The 21668-nt window shown below is 38.1% G+C and overlaps 1 protein-coding gene across 1 annotated transcript in view; it reads left to right on the top strand.

Annotated features, from left to right (window-relative positions):
- LOC117317566 (inositol-trisphosphate 3-kinase homolog) overlaps positions 1–21668 on the top strand; it is an 80375-nt gene that overhangs the window by 15653 nt on the left and 43054 nt on the right. Inside the window, exon 2 of the mRNA XM_033872398.1 lies at positions 11344–11480. Coding sequence (XP_033728289.1) covers positions 11397–11480 — 84 coding nt within the window. The 5' untranslated portion in view covers positions 11344–11396. The remainder of the gene's footprint in view (positions 1–11343; positions 11481–21668) is intronic.

Here is a 21668-nt window from a genome sequence, read left to right as displayed (position 1 = left end):
TATTCCATACATTTCCCTCTCAGGTTGAGTTTTAAAACCTCTTTTAAATACATATTCTGTAATTGTTTTCAAGAAATAAAGTCGGAAAGCCTCTAATTTTGTCACATAGAAACGTGTACTGAAGTTTATTTAGTGATCGGAGATGTGCCGTTTACCGGTCCGTCTGCGGGTAAGCCTCTTTAAATCTCTACTAGTCGTGAACAGACAACTGAATGGATGAACTACTCATCAGTTAGATCAATTTTATTTAGACTTGGTCAAGTGGTGTTACTTATCAATGCTTATTATCTATCTAAAATATCAGGTTTTTCAAGAACCATTAATATTATAGAGAAAGCTAATAAAGGTTTCCGTACGGTCAAAATTGAAATATTGACTCTTTAAAGACTTTCAGTTGAAAATTTCATTGGTATATACATGAAAGGTTTTGAGGGATGGCAAATACAATGGCACTATTTTCCAGAATGAAAGATGTCATTTGGTTTCCATGGTAACCATCAGAACATTGAGACAGTCACATGTTTTGTCTGGGCTTCTCCTTCAAAATTGATTAAAGAATTTCAACAAAGCTGCAAAGGAATGTTAGGTACTGTAGGGTAATTATATAAAGTGATAACGTTGTGAGGTAATTTGTATCAATCCACCTCTAATGTTAGTGTGGGGTATAAAGTGATAATGTTGTGAGTTGACTTGTATAAACCCACCTCTAATGTTAGTGTGGGGTAAAGTGATAATGTTGTGAGGTGACTTGTATAAACCCACCTCTAATGTTAGTTTGGGGTAAAGTGATAATGTTGTGAGTTGACTTGTATAAACCCACCTCTAATGCTAGAGTGACGTAAAGTGATAATGTTGTGAGTTGACTTGTACAAACCCACCTCTAATGTTAGTTTGGGGTAAAGTGATAACGTTGTGAGGTGACTTGTATAAACCCACCTCTAATGTTAGTTTGGGGTAAAGTGATAATGTTGTGAGGTGACTTGTATAAACCCACCTCTAATGTTAGTTTGGGGTAAAGTGATAATGTTGTGAGGTGACTTGTATAAACCCACCTCTAATGTTAGTGTGGGGTAAAGTGATAATGTTGTGAGGTGACTTGTATAAACCCACCTCTAATGTTAGTGTGGGGTTAAGTGATAATGTTGTGAGGTGACTTGTATAAACCCACCTCTAATGTTAGTGTGGGGTAAAGTGATAATGTTGTGAGTTGACTTGTATAAACCCACCTCTAATGTTAGTGTGGGGTAAAGTAATAACGTTGTGAGGTGACTTGTATAAACCCACCTCTAATGTTAGTGTGGGGTATAAAGTAATAACGTTGTGAGGTGACTTGTACAAACCCACCTCTAATGTTAGTGTGGGGTAAAGTGATAACGTTGTGAGGTGACTTGTATAAACCCACCTCTAATGTTAGTTTGGGGTAAAGTGATAATGTTGTGAGGTGACTTGTATAAACCCACCACTAATGTTAGTTTGGGGTAAAGTGATAATGTTGTGAGGTGACTTGTATAAACCCACCTCTAATGTTAGTTTGGGGTAAAGTGATAATGTTGTGAGGTGACTTGTATAAACCCACCTCTAATGTATAGTTTGGGGTAAAGTGATAATGTTGTGAGGTGACTTGTATAAACCCACCTCTAATGTTAGTGTGGGGTAAAGTAATAACGTTGTGAGGTGACTTGTATAAACCCACCTCTAATGTTAGTGTGGGGTATAAAGTAATAACGTTGTGAGGTGACTTGTACAAACCCACCTCTAATGTTAGTTTGGGGTAAAGTGATAATGTTGTGAGGTGACTTGTATAAACCCACCACTAATGTTAGTGTGGGGTTAAGTGATAATGTTGTGAGGTGACTTGTATAAACCCACCTCTAATGTTAGTGTGGGGTTAAGTGATAATGTTGTGAGGTGACTTGTATAAACCCACCTCTAATGTTAGTGTGGGGTAAAGTGATAATGTTGTGAGTTGACTTGTATAAACCCACCTCTAATGTTAGTTTGGGGTAAAGTGATAATGTTGTGAGGTGACTTGTATAAACCCACCTCTAATGTTAGTGTGGGGTAAAGTGATAATGTTGTGAGGTGACTTGTATAAACCCACCTCTAATGTATAGTTTGGGGTAAAGTGATAATGTTGTGAGGTGACTTGTATAAACCCACCTCTAATGTTAGTGTGGGGTAAAGTAATAACGTTGTGAGGTGACTTGTATAAACCCACCTCTAATGTTAGTTTGGGGTAAAGTGATAACATTGTGAGGTGACTTGTACAAACCCACCTCTAATGTTAGTGTGGGGTAAAGTGATAACGTTGTGAGGTGACTTGTATAAACCCACCTCTAATGTTAGTGTGGGGTTAAGTGATAATGTTGTGAGGTGACTTGTATAAACCAACCTCTAATGTTAGTGTGGGGTATAAAGTGATAATGTTGTGAGGTGACTTGTATAAACCCACCTCTAATGTATAGTGTGGGGTAAAGTGATAACATTGTGAGGTAATTTGTATAAACCCACCTCTAATGTTAGTTTGGGGTAAAGTGATAATGTTGTGAGGTGACTTGTATAAACCCACCTCTAATGTATAGTGTGGGGTAAAGTGATAATGTTGTGAGGTGACTTGTACAAACCCACCACTAATGTTAGTTTGGGGTAAAGTGATAATGTTGTGAGGTGACTTGTATAAACCCACCTCTAATGTTAGTTTGGGGTAAAGTGATAATGTTGTGAGGTGACTTGTATAAACCCACCTCTAATGTTAGTTTGGGGTAAAGTGATAACGTTGTGAGGTGACTTGTATAAACCCACCACTAATGTTAGTTTGGGGTAAAGTGATAACATTGTGAGGTGACTTGTATAAACCCACCACTAATGTTAGTTTGGGGTAAAGTGATAATGTTGTGAGGTGACTTGTATAAACCCACCTCTAATGTTAGTTTGGGGTAAAGTGATAATGTTGTGAGGTGACTTGTATAAACCCACCTCTAATGTTAGTGTGGGGTAAAGTGATAACGTTGTGAGGTGACTTGTATAAACCCACCTCTAATGTTAGTGTGGGGTAAAGTGATAATGTTGTGAGGTGACTTGTATAAACCCACCTCTAATGTTAGTGTGGGGTAAAGTGATAATGTTGTGAGGTGACTTGTATAAACCCACCTGTAATGTTAGTTTGGGGTAAAGTGATAATGTTGTGAGGTGACTTGTATAAACCCACCTGTAATGTTAGTTTGGGGTAAAGTGATAATGTTGTGAGTTGACTTGTATAAACCCACCTGTAATGTTAGTTTGGGGTAAAGTGATAATGTTGTGAGGTGACTTGTATAAACCCACCTCTAATGTTAGTTTGGGGTAAAGTGATAATGTTGTGAGTTGACTTGTATAAACCCACCTCTAATGTTAGTGTGGGGTAAAGTGATAATGTTGTGAGTTGACTTGTATAAACCCACCTCTAATGTTAGTGTGGGGTAAAGTGATAACAATGTGAGTTGACTTGTATAAACCCACCTCTAATGTTAGTGTGGGGTAAAGTGATAATGTTGTGAGTTGACTTGTATAAACCCACCTCTAATGTTAGTGTGGGGTAAAGTGATAATGTTGTGAGGTGACTTGTATAAACCCACCTGTAATGTTAGTGTGGGGTATAAAGTGATAATGTTGTGAGGTGACTTGTATAAACCCACCTCTAATGTTAGTGTGGGGTATAAAGTGATAATGTTGTGAGGTGACTTGTATAAACCCACCTCTAATGTTAGTGTGGGGTATAAAGTGATAATGTTGTGAGGTGACTTGTATAAACCCACCTCTAATGTTAGTGTGGGGTATAAAGTGATAATGTTGTGAGGTGACTTGTATAAACCCACCTCTAATGTTAGTGTGGGGTATAAAGTGATAATGTTGTGAGGTGACTTGTATAAACCCACCTCTAATGTTAGTGTGGGGTAAAGTGATAACGTTGTGAGGTGACTTGTATAAACCCACCTCTAATGTTAGTGTGGGGTAAAGTGATAATGTTGTGAGGTGACTTGTATAAACCCACCTCTAATGTTAGTGTGGGGTAAAGTGATAACTTTGTGAGGTGACTTGTATAAACCCACCTCTAATGTATAGTGTGGGGTAAAGTGATAACATTGTGAGGTGACTTGTATAAACCCACCTGTAATGTTAGTTTGGGGTAAAGTGATAATGTTGTGAGGTGACTTGTATAAACCCACCTCTAATGTTAGTGTGGGGTATAAAGTGATAACATTGTGAGGTGACTTGTATAAACCCACCTCTAATGTTAGTGTTGGGTAAAGTAATAATGTTGTGAGGTGACTTGTATAAACCCACCTCTAATGTTAGTGTGGGGTAAAGTGATAATGTTGTGAGGTGACTTGTATAAACCCACCTCTAATGTCAGTGTGGGGTAAAGTGATAATGTTGTGAGGTGACTTGTATAAACCCACCTCTAATGTTAGTGTTGGGTAAAGTAATAATGTTGTGAGGTGACTTGTATAAACCCACCTCTAATGTTAGTTTGGGGTAAAGTGATAATGTTGTGAGTTGACTTGTACAAACCCACCTCTAATGTATAGTTTGGGGTAAAGTGATAATGTTGTGAGGTGACTTGTATAAACCCACCTCTAATGCTAGTGTGGGGTAAAGTGATAATGTTGTGAGGTGACTTGTATAAACCCACCTCTAATGTTAGTGTGGGGTAAAGTGATAACAATGTGAGTTGACTTGTATAAACCCACCTCTAATGTATAGTGTGGGGTAAAGTGATAATGTTGTGAGTTGACTTGTATAAACCCACCTCTAATGTTAGTGTGGGGTAAAGTGATAACAATGTGAGGTGACTTGTATAAACCAACCTCTAATGTTAGTGTGGGGTATAAAGTGATAATGTTGTGAGGTGACTTGTATAAACCCACCTCTAATGCTAGTTTGGGGTAAAGTGATAACGTTGTGAGTTGACTTGTATAAACCCACCTCTAATGCTAGTTTGGGGTAAAGTGATAACTTTGTGAGGTGACTTGCCACCTCTAATGTTAGTTTGGGGTAAAGTGATAATGTTGTGAGGTAACTTGTATAAACCCACCTCTAATGTTAGTGTGGGGTAAAGTGATAATGTTGTGAGTTGACTTGTATAAACCCACCTCTAATGCTAGTGTGGGGTAAAGTGATAATGTTGTGAGGTGACTTGTATAAACCCACCTCTAATGTTAGTGTGGGGTAAAGTGATAATGTTGTGAGGTGACTTGTATAAACCCACCTCTAATGCTAGTGTGGGGTAAAGTGATAATGTTGTGAGGTGACTTGTATAAACCCACCACTAATGTTAGTTTGGGGTAAAGTGATAATGTTGTGAGGTGACTTGTATAAACCCACCTCTAATGTTAGTGTGGGGTAAAGTGATAACATTGTGAGTTGACTTGTATAAACCCACCTCTAATGTTAGTTTGGGGTAAAGTGATAATGTTGTGAGGTGACTTGTACAAACCCACCTCTAATGTTAGTGTGGGGTTGTACAAACCCACCTCTAATGTTAGTGTGGGGTAAAGTGATAATGTTGTGAGGTGACTTGTATAAACCCACCTCTAATGTTAGTGTGGGGTAAAGTGATAATGTTGTGAGGTGACTTGTATAAACCCACCTCTAATGTTAGTGTGGGGTAAAGTGATAATGTTGTGAGTTGACTTGTATAAACCCACCTCTAATGTTAGTGTGGGGTAAAGTGATAACATTGTGAGTTGACTTGTATAAACCCACCTCTAATGTTAGTGTGGGGTAAAGTGATAACGTTGTGAGTTGACTTGTACAAACCCACCTCTAATGTTAGTTTGGGGTAAAGTGATAATGTTGTGAGTTTACTTGTATAAACCCTCCTCTAATGTTAGTTTGGGGTAAAGTGATAATGTTGTGAGGTGACTTGTATAAACCCACCTCTAATGTTAGTTTGGGGTAAAGTGATAATGTTGTGAGGTGACTTGTATAAACCCTCCTCTAATGTTAGTTTGGGGTAAAGTGATAATGTTGTGAGGTGACTTGTACAAACCCACCTCTAATGTTAGTGTGGGGTAAAGTGATAATGTTGTGAGGTGACTTGTATAAACCCACCTCTAATGTTAGTGTGGGTATAAAGTGATAATGTTGTGAGGTGACTTGTATAAACCCATCTCTAATGTTAGTGTGGGGTAAAGTGATAATGTTGTGAGGTGACTTGTATAAACCCACCTCTAATGTATAGTGTGGGGTAAAGTGATAACGTTGTGAGGTGACTTGTATAAACCCACCTCTAATGTTAGTGTGGGGTAAAGTGATAACAATGTGAGTTGACTTGTACAAACCCACCTCTAATGTTAGTTTGGGGTAAAGTGATAATGTTGTGAGGTGACTTGTACAAACCCACCTCTAATGTTAGTGTGGGGTAAAGTGATAATGTTGTGAGGTGACTTGTATAAACCCACCTCTAATGTTAGTGTGGGGTAAAGTGATAATGTTGTGAGGTGACTTGTACAAACCCACCTCTAATGTTAGTTTGGGGTAAAGTGATAATGTTGTGAGGTGACTTGTACAAACCCACCTCTAATGTTAGTGTGGGGTAAAGTGATAATGTTGTGAGGTGACTTGTATAAACCCACCTCTAATGTTAGTGTGGGGTAAAGTGATAATGTTGTGAGGTGACTTGTACAAACCCACCTCTAATGTTAGTTTGGGGTAAAGTGATAATGTTGTGAGTTGACTTGTACAAACCCACCTCTAATGTTAGTGTGGGGTAAAGTGATAATGTTGTGAGGTGACTTGTATAAACCCACCTCTAATGTTAGTGTGGGGTAAAGTGATAATGTTGTGAGTTGACTTGTACAAACCCACCTCTAATGTTAGTGTGGGGTAAAGTGATAATGTTGTGAGGTGACTTGTATCAACCCACCTCTAATGTTAGTGTGGGGTAAAGTGATAATGTTGTGAGTTGACTTGTACAAACCCACCTCTAATGTTAGTTTGGGGTAAAGTAATAACGTTGTGAGGTGACTTGTATAAACCCACCTCTAATGTTAGTTTGGGGTAAAGTAATAACTTTGTGAGGTGACTTGTATAAACCTACCTCTAATGCTAGTGTGGGGTAAAGTGATAATGTTGTGAGGTGACTTGTATAAACCTACCTCTAATGCTAGTGTGGGGTAAAGTGATAATGTTGTGAGGTGACTTGTATAAACCCACGTTTAATGCTAGAGTGACGTAACGTTGTGAGGTGACTTGTATAAACCCACCTCTAATGTATAGTGTGGGGTAAAGTGATAATGTTGTGAGGTGACTTGTATAAACGCACCTCTAATGTTAGTTTGGGGTAAAGTGATAATGTTGTGAGTTGACTTGTACAAACCCACCTCTAATGTTAGTTTGGGGTAAAGTGATAACGTGGTGAGGTGACTTGTACAAACCCACCTCTAATGTTAGTTTGGGGTAAAGTGATAACGTTGTGAGGTGACTTGTATAAACCCACCTCTAATGTTAGTTTGGGGTAAAGTGATAATGTTGTGAGGTGACTTGTATAAACCCACCTCTAATGTTAGTGTGGGGTAAAGTGATAATGTTGTGAGGTGACTTGTATAAACCCACCTCTAATGTTAGTGTGACGTAAAGTGATAATGTTGTGAGGTGACTTGCCACCTCTAATGTTAGTTTGGGGTAAAGTGATAACATTGTGAGTTGACTTGTATAAACCCACCTCTAATGTTAGTGTGGGGTAAAGTGATAATGTTGTGAGTTGACTTGTATAAACCCACCTCTAATGTTAGTGTGGGGTAAAGTGATAACAATGTGAGTTGACTTGTATAAACCCACCTCTAATGTTAGTGTGGGGTAAAGTGATAATGTTGTGAGTTGACTTGTATAAACCCACCTCTAATGTTAGTGTGGGGTATAAAGTGATAATGTTGTGAGGTGACTTGTATAAACCCACCTCTAATGTTAGTGTGGGGTATAAAGTGATAATGTTGTGAGGTGACTTGTATAAACCCACCTCTAATGTTAGTGTGGGGTATAAAGTGATAATGTTGTGAGGTGACTTGTATAAACCCACCTCTAATGTTAGTGTGGGGTAAAGTGATAACGTTGTGAGGTGACTTGTATAAACCCACCTCTAATGTTAGTGTGGGGTAAAGTGATAATGTTGCGAGGTGACTTGTATAAACCCACCTCTAATGTTAGTGTGGGGTAAAGTGATAACTTTGTGAGGTGACTTGTATAAACCCACCTCTAATGTATAGTGTGGGGTAAAGTGATAACATTGTGAGGTGACTTGTATAAACCCACCTGTAATGTTAGTTTGGGGTAAAGTGATAATGTTGTGAGGTGACTTGTATAAACCCACCTCTAATGTTAGTGTGGGGTAAAGTGATAATGTTGTGAGGTGACTTGTACAAACCCACCTCTAATGTTAGTTTGGGGTAAAGTGATAACGTTGTGAGGTGACTTGTATCAATCCACCTCTAATGTTAGTGTGGGGTATAAAGTGATAATGTTGTGAGTTGACTTGCCACCTCTAATGCTAGTGTGGGGTAAAGTGATAATGTTGTGAGTTGACTTGTATAAACCCACCTCTAATGTTAGTTTGGGGTAAAGTGATAATGTTGTGAGGTGACTTGTATAAACCCACCTCTAATGTTAGTGTGGGGTAATGTGATAATGTTGTGAGGTGACTTGCCACCTCTAATGTTAGTTTGGGGTAAAGTGATAATGTTGTGAGGTGACTTGTATAAACCCACCTCTAATGTTAGTTTGGGGTAAAGTGATAACTTTGTGAGGTGACTTGTATAAACCCACCTCTAATGTTAGTGTGGGGTAAAGTGATAACGTTGTGAGGTGACTTGTACAAACCCACCTCTAATGTATAGTGTGGGGTAAAGTGATAACATTGTGAGTTGACTTGTATAAACCCACCTCTAATGTTAGTTTGGGGTAAAGTGATAATGTTGTGAGGTGACTTGTACAAACCCACCTCTAATGTTAGTGTGGGGTAAAGTAATAATGTTGTGAGGTGACTTGTATAAACCCTCCTCTAATGTTAGTTTGGGGTAAAGTGATAACATTGTGAGGTAATTTGTATAAACCGGGCCTCTAATGTATAGTGTGGGGTAAAGTGATAACATTGTGAGGTGACTTGTACAAACCCACCTCTAATGTTAGTTTGGGGTAAAGTGATAATGTTGTGAGGTGACTTGTATAAACCCTCCTCTAATGTTAGTGTGGGGTAAAGTGATAATGTTGTGAGGTGACTTGTATAAACCCACCTCTAATGTTAGTTTGGGGTAAAGTGATAATGTTGTGAGGTGACTTGTATAAACCCACCTCTAATGTTAGTGTGGGGTATAAAGTGATAATGTTGTGAGGTGACTTGTATAAACCCTCCTCTAATGTTAGTTTGGGGTAAAGTGATAACATTGTGAGGTAATTTGTATAAACCGGGCCTCTAATGTATAGTGTGGGGTAAAGTGATAACATTGTGAGGTGACTTGTACAAACCCACCTCTAATGTTAGTTTGGGGTAAAGTGATAATGTTGTGAGGTGACTTGTATAAACCCTCCTCTAATGTTAGTGTGGGGTAAAGTGATAATGTTGTGAGGTGACTTGTATAAACCCACCTCTAATGTTAGTTTGGGGTAAAGTGATAATGTTGTGAGGTGACTTGTATAAACCCACCTCTAATGTTAGTGTGGGGTATAAAGTGATAATGTTGTGAGGTGACTTGCCACCTCTAATGTTAGTTTGGGGTAAAGTGATAACGTTGTGAGGTGACTTGTATAAACCCACCTCTAATGTTAGTGTGGGGTATAAAGTGATAATGTTGTGAGGTGACTTGTATAAACCCACCTCTAATGTTAGTTTGGGGTAAAGTGATAATGTTGTGAGGTGACTTGTATAAACCCACCTCTAATGTTAGTGTGGGGTAAAGTGATAATGTTGTGAGTTGACTTGTATAAACCCACCTCTAATGTTAGTGTGGGGTAAAGTGATAATGTTGTGGGTTGACTTGTATAAACCCACCTCTAATGTTAGTGTGGGGTAAAGTGATAACGTTGTGAGTTGACTTGCCACCTCTAATGTATAGTGTGGGGTAAAGTGATAATGTTGTGGGTTGACTTGTATAAACCCACCTCTAATGTTAGTTTGGGGTAAAGTGATAACTTTGTGAGGTGACTTGTATAAACCCACATGTACATGTAGTACTGTAAATCACTTATATTTCGCGAACTCACCTAATTTGACTTATTCGCGAATACATAATTTCGCAAATTCTGATCTCAAAATGACTTTAAATTTGTGAATGACGTTGACAGATCGGGGATATTTCCATGTTGGTAGCCATTTTGTTTATGAGAGTCATGTGACGGTACAAGAAAAGACATGTGATTCAATCATGTGATATCGGTGTCTGGCCATACTGAATTGTAATTTACCACATGTGTTCGTCTCTCGGCTATATACAAAACCGTTGCATGCTAAATGGCTTACAAAGGCGGTGTCAGACATTGAACAAAACCCACGGCTCATTAATGCCTGGAAGATGACGGGGCTAACTGTTAGGTTGTGATCATGAGTTAACGTACATAGTAATTACCGTACATGTGTGTATAGTGATACCGATGAACAGTTCTCGGGACAGTCCCTGCGAATGATTTATACTCCAGGCGATTATTTGCTCTGAATGTTTTAATTAAATAAATAATCTGTTTGATTTCAACTTTGTTATGGTAAATATCTTTTCGAGAATCAAGCGATGTGAAGTGCTATGTATAAATGTAACCTACATAACTTAAAACAGGCAGGGTAATAAAGTACGACGTATTCCGGGTGACCATCCAGGATCCTCGGGACCGTACCTATTGTACTTAAATTAGCTACTTTTAAAACGTCGTCCAGAGGTTAATGTAGTCCCGAGTTCAACCACAATATCGGTGTTGAGTGGGGTTTTTTGTTTGTGAAATTTTTGTGTTTTGTGATATAAAAACACACTCTGATATAAGTATATAATCTATCATTCTATCATTACTTTAACGGCGATGTTTGGTTATGGTAGATTCAAAATGGAAGCCACTTAGTATTCTTGTCATTCTTATACAAATATTTGCTAGGGATTTGAATTCGCGTTCGACTCTCCTCGCGAATTAACGCGAAAATAAATCCCACACAAAATATGAGTGATTTACAGTATCTTTAGTGTATGTTTTAATTCATTCTGTATAAATTTAGTAAAACCACAGTAAATTAAAAATTCTTCTATTGATTAATGTTTGCAGTGTATCCATATTAATCAACCATATGTGTATCTAACATAGATTAAATGTTTTTGTGTGATTTTCCAGGTTTAACTAGACCTCAGCAAAATGATTGGCCAAAAGCACTGTCATCAACTGCAATGAATGTGTTAAACGGAAATATTGAAGGATTCCCTCCAGTCGGGGAAGTTCAAAATGGAGTGATCTCTGAATCCCCCATACAGGTAAGTTTATGACCGAGTGATCTCCCCTTCATATTGAAGTTGATGAAAGATTGATATCCTCAGACACATCAATATATGATTGTGATATCCCCTGTATATCAGGTTATGATAGAGTGATCTCCCCTGTACATCAGTTAATGATAGAGTGATCTCCCCTGTACACATCATGTTATTATAGAGTGATCTCCCCTGTACATCAGTTAATGATAGAGTGATCTCCCCTGTACATCAGTTAATGATAGAGTGATCTCCCCTGTACAATCTTGTTATGATAAAGTGATCTCCCCTGTACACATCTTGTTATTATAGAGTGATCTCCCCTGTGCATCAGTTAATGATAGAGTGATCTCCCCTGTACAATCTTGTTATGATAGAGTGATCTCCCCTGTACACATCTTGTTATTATAGAGTGATCTCCCCTGTGCATCAGTTAATGATAGAGTGATCTAGATCTCCCCTGTACACATCGTGTGGCCTCAGACCACAATTATACTTCTGGGTCATAGTACACGAATGTAGTACATGTTGAAATTTCAGGACTGTTGCTAAATATTTTTTCCTGACTTAGCTGTTACAGATATGGGCATAATTTTAGCATAGATTTATAGTGCAATATTTAATCTAGTGACAGAATTTTGTTTTGACACCATTTCCATGTTTGTTTGTGTGGCAGGACACAAGGAGTTATAATAGTAATATTTTGTGATTTTCCGGATTTTCACACAATATAGTGGGGTGGTTACACTTAAATATAAATATCTTTCTTAAATGCCGGTCATGAGGTACTTTTCAGCTCACTGTATGTTCAGCTTGAATAGTTCTACAATGTGATGTGAAAACAAGATTTTTTGCAAAATTCTGAAATATTTTAATTTCAATTTTTAGCTCACCTGCCCGAAGGGCAAGTGAGCTTATGCCGTGGCGCGGCGTCCGTCGTCCGTCCGTCGTCCGGCCGTCCGGCCGTCTGGCCGTCCGTCCGGCGTCAACTTTCCATTCAAGCAACTTCTTCTCAATAACCAAAAGGCCTAGAGACCTAATATTGGGCCTGTAGCATGCTGGGGTGAAGGGCTACCAAGTTTGTTCAAATGAATGACCTTGACCTTCATTCAAGGTCACAGGAGTCAAAAAGGCTAAAATCTTCAAACGACTTCTTCTCAACAACCAACAGTCCCAGGGAGTTGATATTGGGTCTGTAGCATGCTGGGGTAAAGGGCTACCAAGTTTGTTCAAATGAATGACCTTGACTTTCATTCAAGGTCACGGGAGTCAAAAAGGCTAAAAAAAAATTAGACGACTTCTTCTAAATAGCCAAAAGACCCAGGGACTTGATATTGGGTCTGTAGCATGCTGGGGTGAAGGGCTACCAAGTTTGTTCAAATGAATGACCTTGACCTTCATTCAAGGTCACAGGAGTCAAAAAGGCTAAAATCTTTAAACGACTTCTTCTCAATAACCAAGAGTCCCAGGGACTTGATATTGGGTCTGTAGCATGCTGGGGTGAAGGGCTACCAAGTTTGTTCAAATGAATGACCTTGACTTTCATTCAAGGTCACAGGAGTCAAAAAGGCTAAAATCTTTAAACGACTTCTTCTCAATAACCAAGAGTCCCAGGGAGTTGATATTGGGTCTGTAGCATGCTCGGGTGAAGGGCTACCAAGTTTGTTCAAATGAATGACCTTGACCTTCATTCAAGGTCACAGGAGTCAAAAAGGCTAAAATCTTTAAACAACTTCTTCTCAATAACCAAGAGTCCCAGGGAGTTGATATTGGGTCTGTAGCATGCTGGGGTGAAGGGCTACCAAGTTGTTCAAATGAATGACCTTGACTTTCATTCAAGGTCACAGGAGTCAAAAAGGCTAAAATCTTTAAACGACTTCTTCTCAATAACCAAGAGTCCCAGAGACCTAATATTTGGCCTGTAGCATGCTGGGATGAAGGGCTACCAAGTCTGTTCAAATGAATGACCTTGACCTTCATTCAAGGTCACAGGGGTCAAAAAGGCTAAAATCTTCAAACGACTTCTTCTCAATAACCAACAGTCCCAGGGAGTTGATATTGGGTCTGTAGCATGCTGGGATGAAGGGCTACCTAGTTTGTTCAAATGAATGGCCTTGACTTTCATTCAAGGTCACAGGGGCCAAAAAGGCTAAAATCTTTAAACGACTTCTTCTCGATAACCAACTGTCCCAGAGACCTAATATTTGGCCTGTAGCATGCTGGGGTAAAGAGCTACCAAGTTTGTTCAAATGAATGACCTTGACTTTCATTCAAGGTCACAGGAGTCAAAAAGGCTAAAATCTTTAAACAAATTCTTCTCAATAACCAAGAGTCCCAGAGACCTAATATTTGGCCTGTAGCATGCTGGGGTGAAGGGCTACCAAGTTTGTTCAAATGAATGACCTTGACTTTCATTCAAGGTCACAGGAGTCAAAAAGGCTAAAATCTTTAAACGACTTCTTCTCAATAACCAAGAGTCCCAGAGAGTTGATATTGGGTCTGTAGCATGCTGGGGTGAAGGGCTACCAAGTTTGTTCAAATGAATGACCTTGACTTTCATTCAAGGTCACAGGAGTCAAAAAGGCTAAAATCTTTAAACGACTTCTTCTCAATAACCAAGAGGCCCAGGGAGTTGATATTGGGTCTGTAGCATGCTCGGGTGAAGGGCTACCAAGTTTGTTCAAATGAATGACCTTGACCTTCATTCAAGGTCACAGGGGTCAAAAAGGCTAAAATCTTTAAACAACTTCTTCTCAATAACCAAGAGTCCCAGGGAGTTGATATTGGGTCTGTAGCATGCTGGGGTGAAGGGCTACCAAGTTTGTTCAAATGAATGACCTTGACTTTCATTCAAGGTCACAGGAGTCAAAAAGGCTAAAATCTTTAAACGACTTCTTCTCAATAACCAAGAGTCCCAGAGACCTAATATTTGGCCTGTAGCATGCTGGGATGAAGGGCTACCAAGTTTGTTCAAATGAATGACCTTGACCTTCATTCAAGGTCACAGGGGTCAAAAAGGCTAAAATCTTCAAACGACTTCTTCTCAATAACCAACAGTCCCAGGGAGTTGATATTGGGTCTGTAGCATGCTGGGATGAAGGGCTACCTAGTTTGTTCAAATGAATGGCCTTGACTTTCATTCAAGGTCACAGGGGCCAAAAAGGCTAAAATCTTTAAACGACTTCTTCTCGATAACCAACTGTCCCAGAGACCTAATATTTGGCCTGTAGCATGCTGGGGTAAAGAGCTACCAAGTTTGTTCAAATGAATGACCTTGACTTTCATTCAAGGTCACAGGAGTCAAAAAGGCTAAAATCTTTAAACAAATTCTTCTCAATAACCAAGAGTCCCAGAGACCTAATATTTGGCCTGTAGCATGCTGGGGTGAAGGGCTACCAAGTTTGTTCAAATGAATGACCTTGACTTTCATTCAAGGTCACAGGAGTCAAAAAGGCTAAAATCTTTAAACGACTTCTTCTCAATAACCAAGAGTCCCAGAGAGTTGATATTGGGTCTGTAGCATGCTGGGGTAAAGGGCTACCAAGTTTGTTCAAATGAATGACCTTGACCTTCATTCAAGGTCACAGGGGTCAAAAAGGCTAAAATCTTTAAACAACTTCTTCTCAATTACCAAGAGTCCCAGGGAGTTGATATTGGCTCTGTAGCATGCTGGGGTGAAGGGCTACCAAGTTTGTTCAAATGAATGACCTTGACCTTCATTCAAGGTCACGTCGATCAAGTATGCTTAAATCTTTAAATGACTTTTAGTGAAAAGCCAAAGTGCAGAGAGACATTATATTGGTCCTGTAGCATGCTTTCAAATAACTGCAGGATCCATATATGAAAAGATCACTGCATTGCAGGTGAGCGATTTGGGCCCATTGGGCCCTTGTTCTTTAGTAGAACAAAGAGGGAAATTAATTGTGGTCTGAGGCCTGCATGTTATTATAGAGTGATCTCCCCTGTACATATCAGTTGATGATAGTAATTTCCCCTGCACATGACAGGATGATTTTCCTTGTCAGATATGTATATGAAAGGATATTTTCCTTTTTGTGGATGATACGCTGTCAGAGTGGTCTTCCCTTTGCAGGTTTGATATAAATGAGTTCTTTATTTTGTCAATAGCAAACAAACTTCATGAATCCTGCAGGCAAGATGCACATATAGCTCTCAGACTTGAAACTGAGGCCTTAAACTATGAGCTACGGAAAATTGATCTCCCCTGTACAGGTTAATGACAGAGTGATCTCCCCTGAAAGGATAGATAGTGACAGAGTGATGTCCCCTATTCAGGTTAGACAATGAAAGAGTAACCTCCCCTGTAATTTAAGAAAACGACAGTTATTATGATTTTCCCTGTACAGATTAGATGATGACAGAGTGATCTCCCATGTACAGGTAAGATGATGACAGAGTGATCTCCCCTGTACCGGTAAGATGATGACAGAGTGATCTCCCCTGTACAGGTTAGATGATGACAGAGTGATCTCCCCTTTAGAGGTTAAATGATGACAGCGTAATCTCCCTTTTAGGTGTCGGATGATGACAGAGTGATTTCCCTTGTAAAGGTAAGTTGATGACAGAGTGATCTCCCCTGTACAGGTTAGATGATGACAGAGTGATTTCACTTGTAAAGGTAAGATGATGACAGAGTGATCTCCCATATACAGGTTAGATGATGACAGAGTGATCTCCCCTGTACATGTTAGATGATGACAGAGTGATCCCCCCTTTACAGGTTAGATATTGACGGAGTGATCTCCCCTGTACAGGTTAAACGATGACAGAGTGATCTCCCCTGTACAGATGATGATAGAGTGATCTCCCATATACAGGTAAGATGATGACAGAGTGATCTCCCCTGTACAGGTTAGATGATGACAGAGTGATCTCCCATATACAGGTAAGATGATGACAGAGTGATCTCCCCTGTACAGGTTAGATGATGACAGAGTGATCTCCCCTGTACATGTTAGATGATGACAGAGTGATCTCCCCTGTACAGGTTAGATATTGACGGAGTGATCTCCCCTGTACAGGTTAGATGATGACAGAGTGATCTCCCCTGTACAGGTTAGATGATGACAGAGTGATCTCCCCTGTACAGGTTAGATGATGACAGAGTGATCTCCCCTGTACAGGTAAGATGATGCCAGAGTGATCTCCCCTGTACAGGTTAGATGATGACAGAGTGATCTCCCCTGTACAGGTTAGATGATGACAGAGTGATCTCCCCTGTTAAGATTAGAAAATGAGTGATCTCCTGTCTACAAAATGAAGATTAATAGAATATTTTCTATAATTATACTGATATTGCGGATACACCTCTGATGTTGTTGCTGCTTACAGTAGGATCTTAATTAGGTGACTTCATGATCAGTTGTTACAATAGGTATGATATATATGATAATGTTATATTAATTGAAGAAAATTTATTGATAACTTGATGGAAAATCAATGTTAATCTTAGTCTGAATCTGATGTCAGTAAATTTTGCTGTGACGACTTCTACCAAAAGTTGTAACTAGCTACGCTACCAGTATTTAAATACACCTGAGGAACAGTCCTCCTACTCAACTGTAGTATACAACAGCTTTGTTTTGTATGTATGCCTGTCAGAAGTCTCCTACTCAACTGCAGTATACAACAGCTTGGTTTTGTATATATGCCTGTCAGAATTCCAAGCAGATGGGACCTAACTCTGTCAACACTAGCTAGGTAAACTTAGTCATGGGGATGTCTTCTACAGACACTCGTATATAAACAGAAAACACAGAGAGGTTCCGAGTATCTCTCTGTGTTAGAGGCCATGTATACCACTGTAAGAGAGGCTGTCATTATTTTCTGGGTGTATTAATAGGACAGTGGTGATATATAACTATTGGCCCATGAGTTGTAGGTAAACTTAGTCATGGGGATGTCTTTTACAGACAATGGTATATAATTATAACAAAAGACACAGAGAAATTCTGAACATCTTTGTGTTAGAGGCCATGTAACTTTTAGCCCATGAGTTGTAGCAGGTTTTAATTGTAAATAGTGTACAAAGTGATTCTGCTCCCTTCTTGCTTCACGCCAGGATGAGTTTCCCTTTAGCTCGAGAGGTAGAGTAGTAAGAGTATGTATACTGGTGGGTTCGATCCCGAGGAAGCTTACATCCCTGAGAGGCTCACTGTTACATTCAGTGCTGTTAACCATTATACAAGTGCAAGCTACAGGAGAGTCTTCTTTTAAGATTGAACCTAGGTTGATGTGTGTTCGGAGGTCAAAACATTTGAAAAAGTGGTGTGGCAAGTTATCGATAGTGTACAAATATTAGTATTATTCTGATTAATCAAATAAATCGATGATTGGTTGTTTTACCTCTGACTATCAATAAATAGTTAGGATTTCTATGATTGATCATGGTTTGACTACAACATGGACATTTTCTATGATTGATCATAGTGATCATGATTTGACCATAACATGGACATTTTCTATGATTGATCATGATTTGACCATAATATGGACATTTTCTCTGATTGATCATGGTTTGACCATAACATGGACATTTTCTATGATTGATCATGATTTGACCATAACATGGACATTTTCTCTGATTGATCATGGTTTGACCATAACATGGACATTTTCTATGATTGATCATGATTTGACCATAACATGGACATTTTCTCTGATTGATCATGGTTTGACCATAACATGGACATTTTCTATGATATATCATTATTTGACCTTAACATGGACATTTTCTCTGATTGATCATGGTTTGACCATAACATGGACATTTTCTGTGAGTGATCGTAATTTGATATAACACAGAAACTTTCTGTGATCAATCATGGTTTGACTATTAGAGAGCTACAATTTTCACTTCAGGCCCTAACAATGCATTAGAACCATATATATATGATCAGTATAGTCTGATGACACACTATATGACAAACTAAAACAAAATGCCCAGATGGCCTGCATTGCTCCCCTGGATATTTCAGTGATTATGGCAAAATACTAATATTAAGTTATATTTCAAATCTGTATTTTTCTTACCATTGAACTGCCTCTCCCAACAATGGTTCAAAATACAGGTTAACCAAAGCCTGTCATTCTTGAAAAAGGATTTTTTGCTATATTTTCCCTATTGGGGCCCTTTTCTCCTGGCCCATAATTAGACCTTCTTTACCCAATAATGCTCCAAACCTTCGGACAGTCCTTCAGACCAGGTGAGCTAAAAATTGTCTGTGTATTGTAAAACTAAGCATTTTGATGACTCGCAACCAGACTAATTATTGCTTAACATATGATGTTACATGTAAATGTGTACCCTCACACAAAGTCATGCCAGGTGCCCCAGTAAAGTTGAAAGGATCAAGCTAAGTCGCTGGTCGTGGTGAGTGACGCGATTAGCATTCAGGTCCAGTCAAAACAATCCACTGGTGTCCCAGTAAGTGATGGGTAATTTTGAAGGTGTCAAATAAGTTTTAGATATTAGGATTATAAAATTACTTTGAATTTAAAAGCAGACGTCACATGTTGATGTTCTGACCTAATTTGACTAACATTAATACAATATATATATAGACCTTTATTTACAGTAGCACTTTGGTAAACACAACAGGTTTTGTACACTATTTTTCATTTATTACATGGTTATTTGCTATGCAAATAATAGGCATATATATAATAGTTTTTCATTTAGATGAGATACATAATCATGCACATACCTCAATATTTAGGTCTCGCGTAGATTTGCGTCACAAATCAAATGGGTACTAGCTGGTTTGGGGTGTACACAATGGCCTCTGCTTAGCACTAGAACAATCATCATTTATGGAATGAAGAAAGTTTAATGATCAATTAACATTGAATTAAATGAAATACTATCATTTTTCTCAATTATAGATGTGCCTCTGTTCGTCATTGTAATGTATCTGCCTTACATTGGATATGCCAGGCATACGTGTTTGCACTTTGTCAAGATTTACCTATATCGACTCTTGATACATGTATATAGATCAAACTTGTGGTTTTTTTCTGAAGCATAATTTTGTATCACTTGAACAGGTTCATTATTTATCTAATTTTGTCAGAACTGAATGAAGCTTAAGCAGTCAGAACTGATTTTTTTTTTCAAGTTAAAATTTAAACTTTATTTATTTTACAACAATTGTGAAAAATGTTATATTAACTTATATAATCACTCTTGTTGGCCTGCATGGAACCACGCGAGAGATTTAACTGTTGGAGGAGACCAGAGTAACAGGGGAAAACCCAAGTGGACAGGCAGGTTGCCGGGATCTTTTCACGTCTAGCTATTACCACTGTGACACCCAACCACCTGATTTAAACATGGTCTTTAGTTTATCGAGAGTTTGCGATAAATGAAGTTCGACTGTACTTCAAATTCACACACAGGTTTTGAATTAAAAAGTAAAAACATCAATTCTCAGGTATTTATTTATATATAGTTGATATGTATCTACCGACAAATCTAACACCTGAGTTCCACCACTGTACCTATCAGTACATATACCTATATATATACCTACCACTTAAGGTAATGTTCTATACAATTCTACGTACAGAGATATAATGTACGTCACCAGGTGTAATACATATTTCGCTGAAAAATTTCAGTACAATTTTGTTAATGTACTATATAGCTACATGTACATGTAGTAGTTTATTTAATGCTTCCACTCTATCTTTTCATTTGAAAGTATTGACAGTTCAAGGTCTCTCAAAAGCATCAGATCTATGAAATGTCCTCACAAACAAATTCTACATTTTGATTGATATAAATACATCTATATTATAATGTGAAATTAAAAAAAAAACGTATGAAACATTCTTTTATCTTGAATATTACACCAGAGATTTTTGTATGCTGAAAATCGGTAGTACATGTATAGGTAATTATACATACATGTATATATAATCAGTAAAATAATAATGAGTTAGCAGAAAAAACATCTGTCAATATATCCTTAATTACGATTATGACAGTGAAAACAAAACTGAATGTAAGGTATTTTTTGAATTCATAATTTGTTTAACTTGGAGTTGTTTCCCTGAAAACTGGACATATATTTTTCACCTGAATGTTGAAGACCCTGTTACTTTAAGAGAGATAGCATAATACCAGAGTTTACTTGAACTGAATTAATGCTTGGATGCATTAAGTTTATAGAAGTTATTCTTAGATACGATTTAGATAAACCAAAATATTTACTTTGTATCTAAATATTTTTCTATCAAAGCTATGCATCACCTGTTAATAAAAAGTACTGTACATGTCAAATTTAGGTTAGAATTATTCATGTTGAAATTTTATTTTTGTATATGTATACGGTATACATATAATTCCCCTTTTAGACTACATGTACATCTGTCATCAGTTGGTTGGCTGTTCAAATAATACTCTGTCCTAATATGGTCTGGCATATCTGTCAGGTAGTCAGATGTATTCAGACATTTACACAATCTTTCACTTTTTAAAGATATTTAATATATATTTAATACATATAAATGGAAATTTGTAAGTTCAGAAATATGAAGTATTTTATGACAAAATTATCCAAGATGGCAGACACATGGACAGTTTAGAAAATAAGCTCCCTTTTGTAAAATCTTTTTTTCTTCTTTTTGTAAATGTGCAATGTACTGCCTGGGTTTAGAGAACATTCCTTTAAAGGAACTGAAATGTAGGAACAGAAGAACATGTATTATTATATATTTACATTTTCACTTCGCTCCGCCTCAATGAACATAGTAAACTCAGATCACTTCATTTCCCGTTGAAGATTTTGGGTGGCGTGCTTCTGTTCTGAGAGACGAATCACTTTCTTGCCGGCGTGTGAATACATTCACTGAGTTTACAATGGCGATCGAGTTCTGTACCGCCTCAGACTTAAATACACTTTCACTTTGTGAATTGTGTAACATTGTTATAAACATATATGAACACAAGTGAAATAGCCGTTTTATGTGCTAATAAAAATGCCAGTATAATGCAGACAGTTTAGAAAACAGGATCTGACAGAACACTGACACTCTCGATAGCACCGAGCTCATGACCTACGTAGCGCAGTAGGTCTAACGTTAGCTGTATCTCGAATGCCATGCTTAATACCATTTCAGTGGTCACAGAAAATAAACCTCAATTTAAACACTATTTAACAACACAAA

Source organism: Pecten maximus, chromosome 19 (genome assembly GCF_902652985.1).
Source record: "Pecten maximus chromosome 19, xPecMax1.1, whole genome shotgun sequence".
NCBI classification, from domain to species: domain Eukaryota; kingdom Metazoa; phylum Mollusca; class Bivalvia; order Pectinida; family Pectinidae; genus Pecten; species Pecten maximus.
Note: the sequence above shows the minus strand (reverse complement) of the source record. Positions and strands in the feature narration are given on the sequence as shown.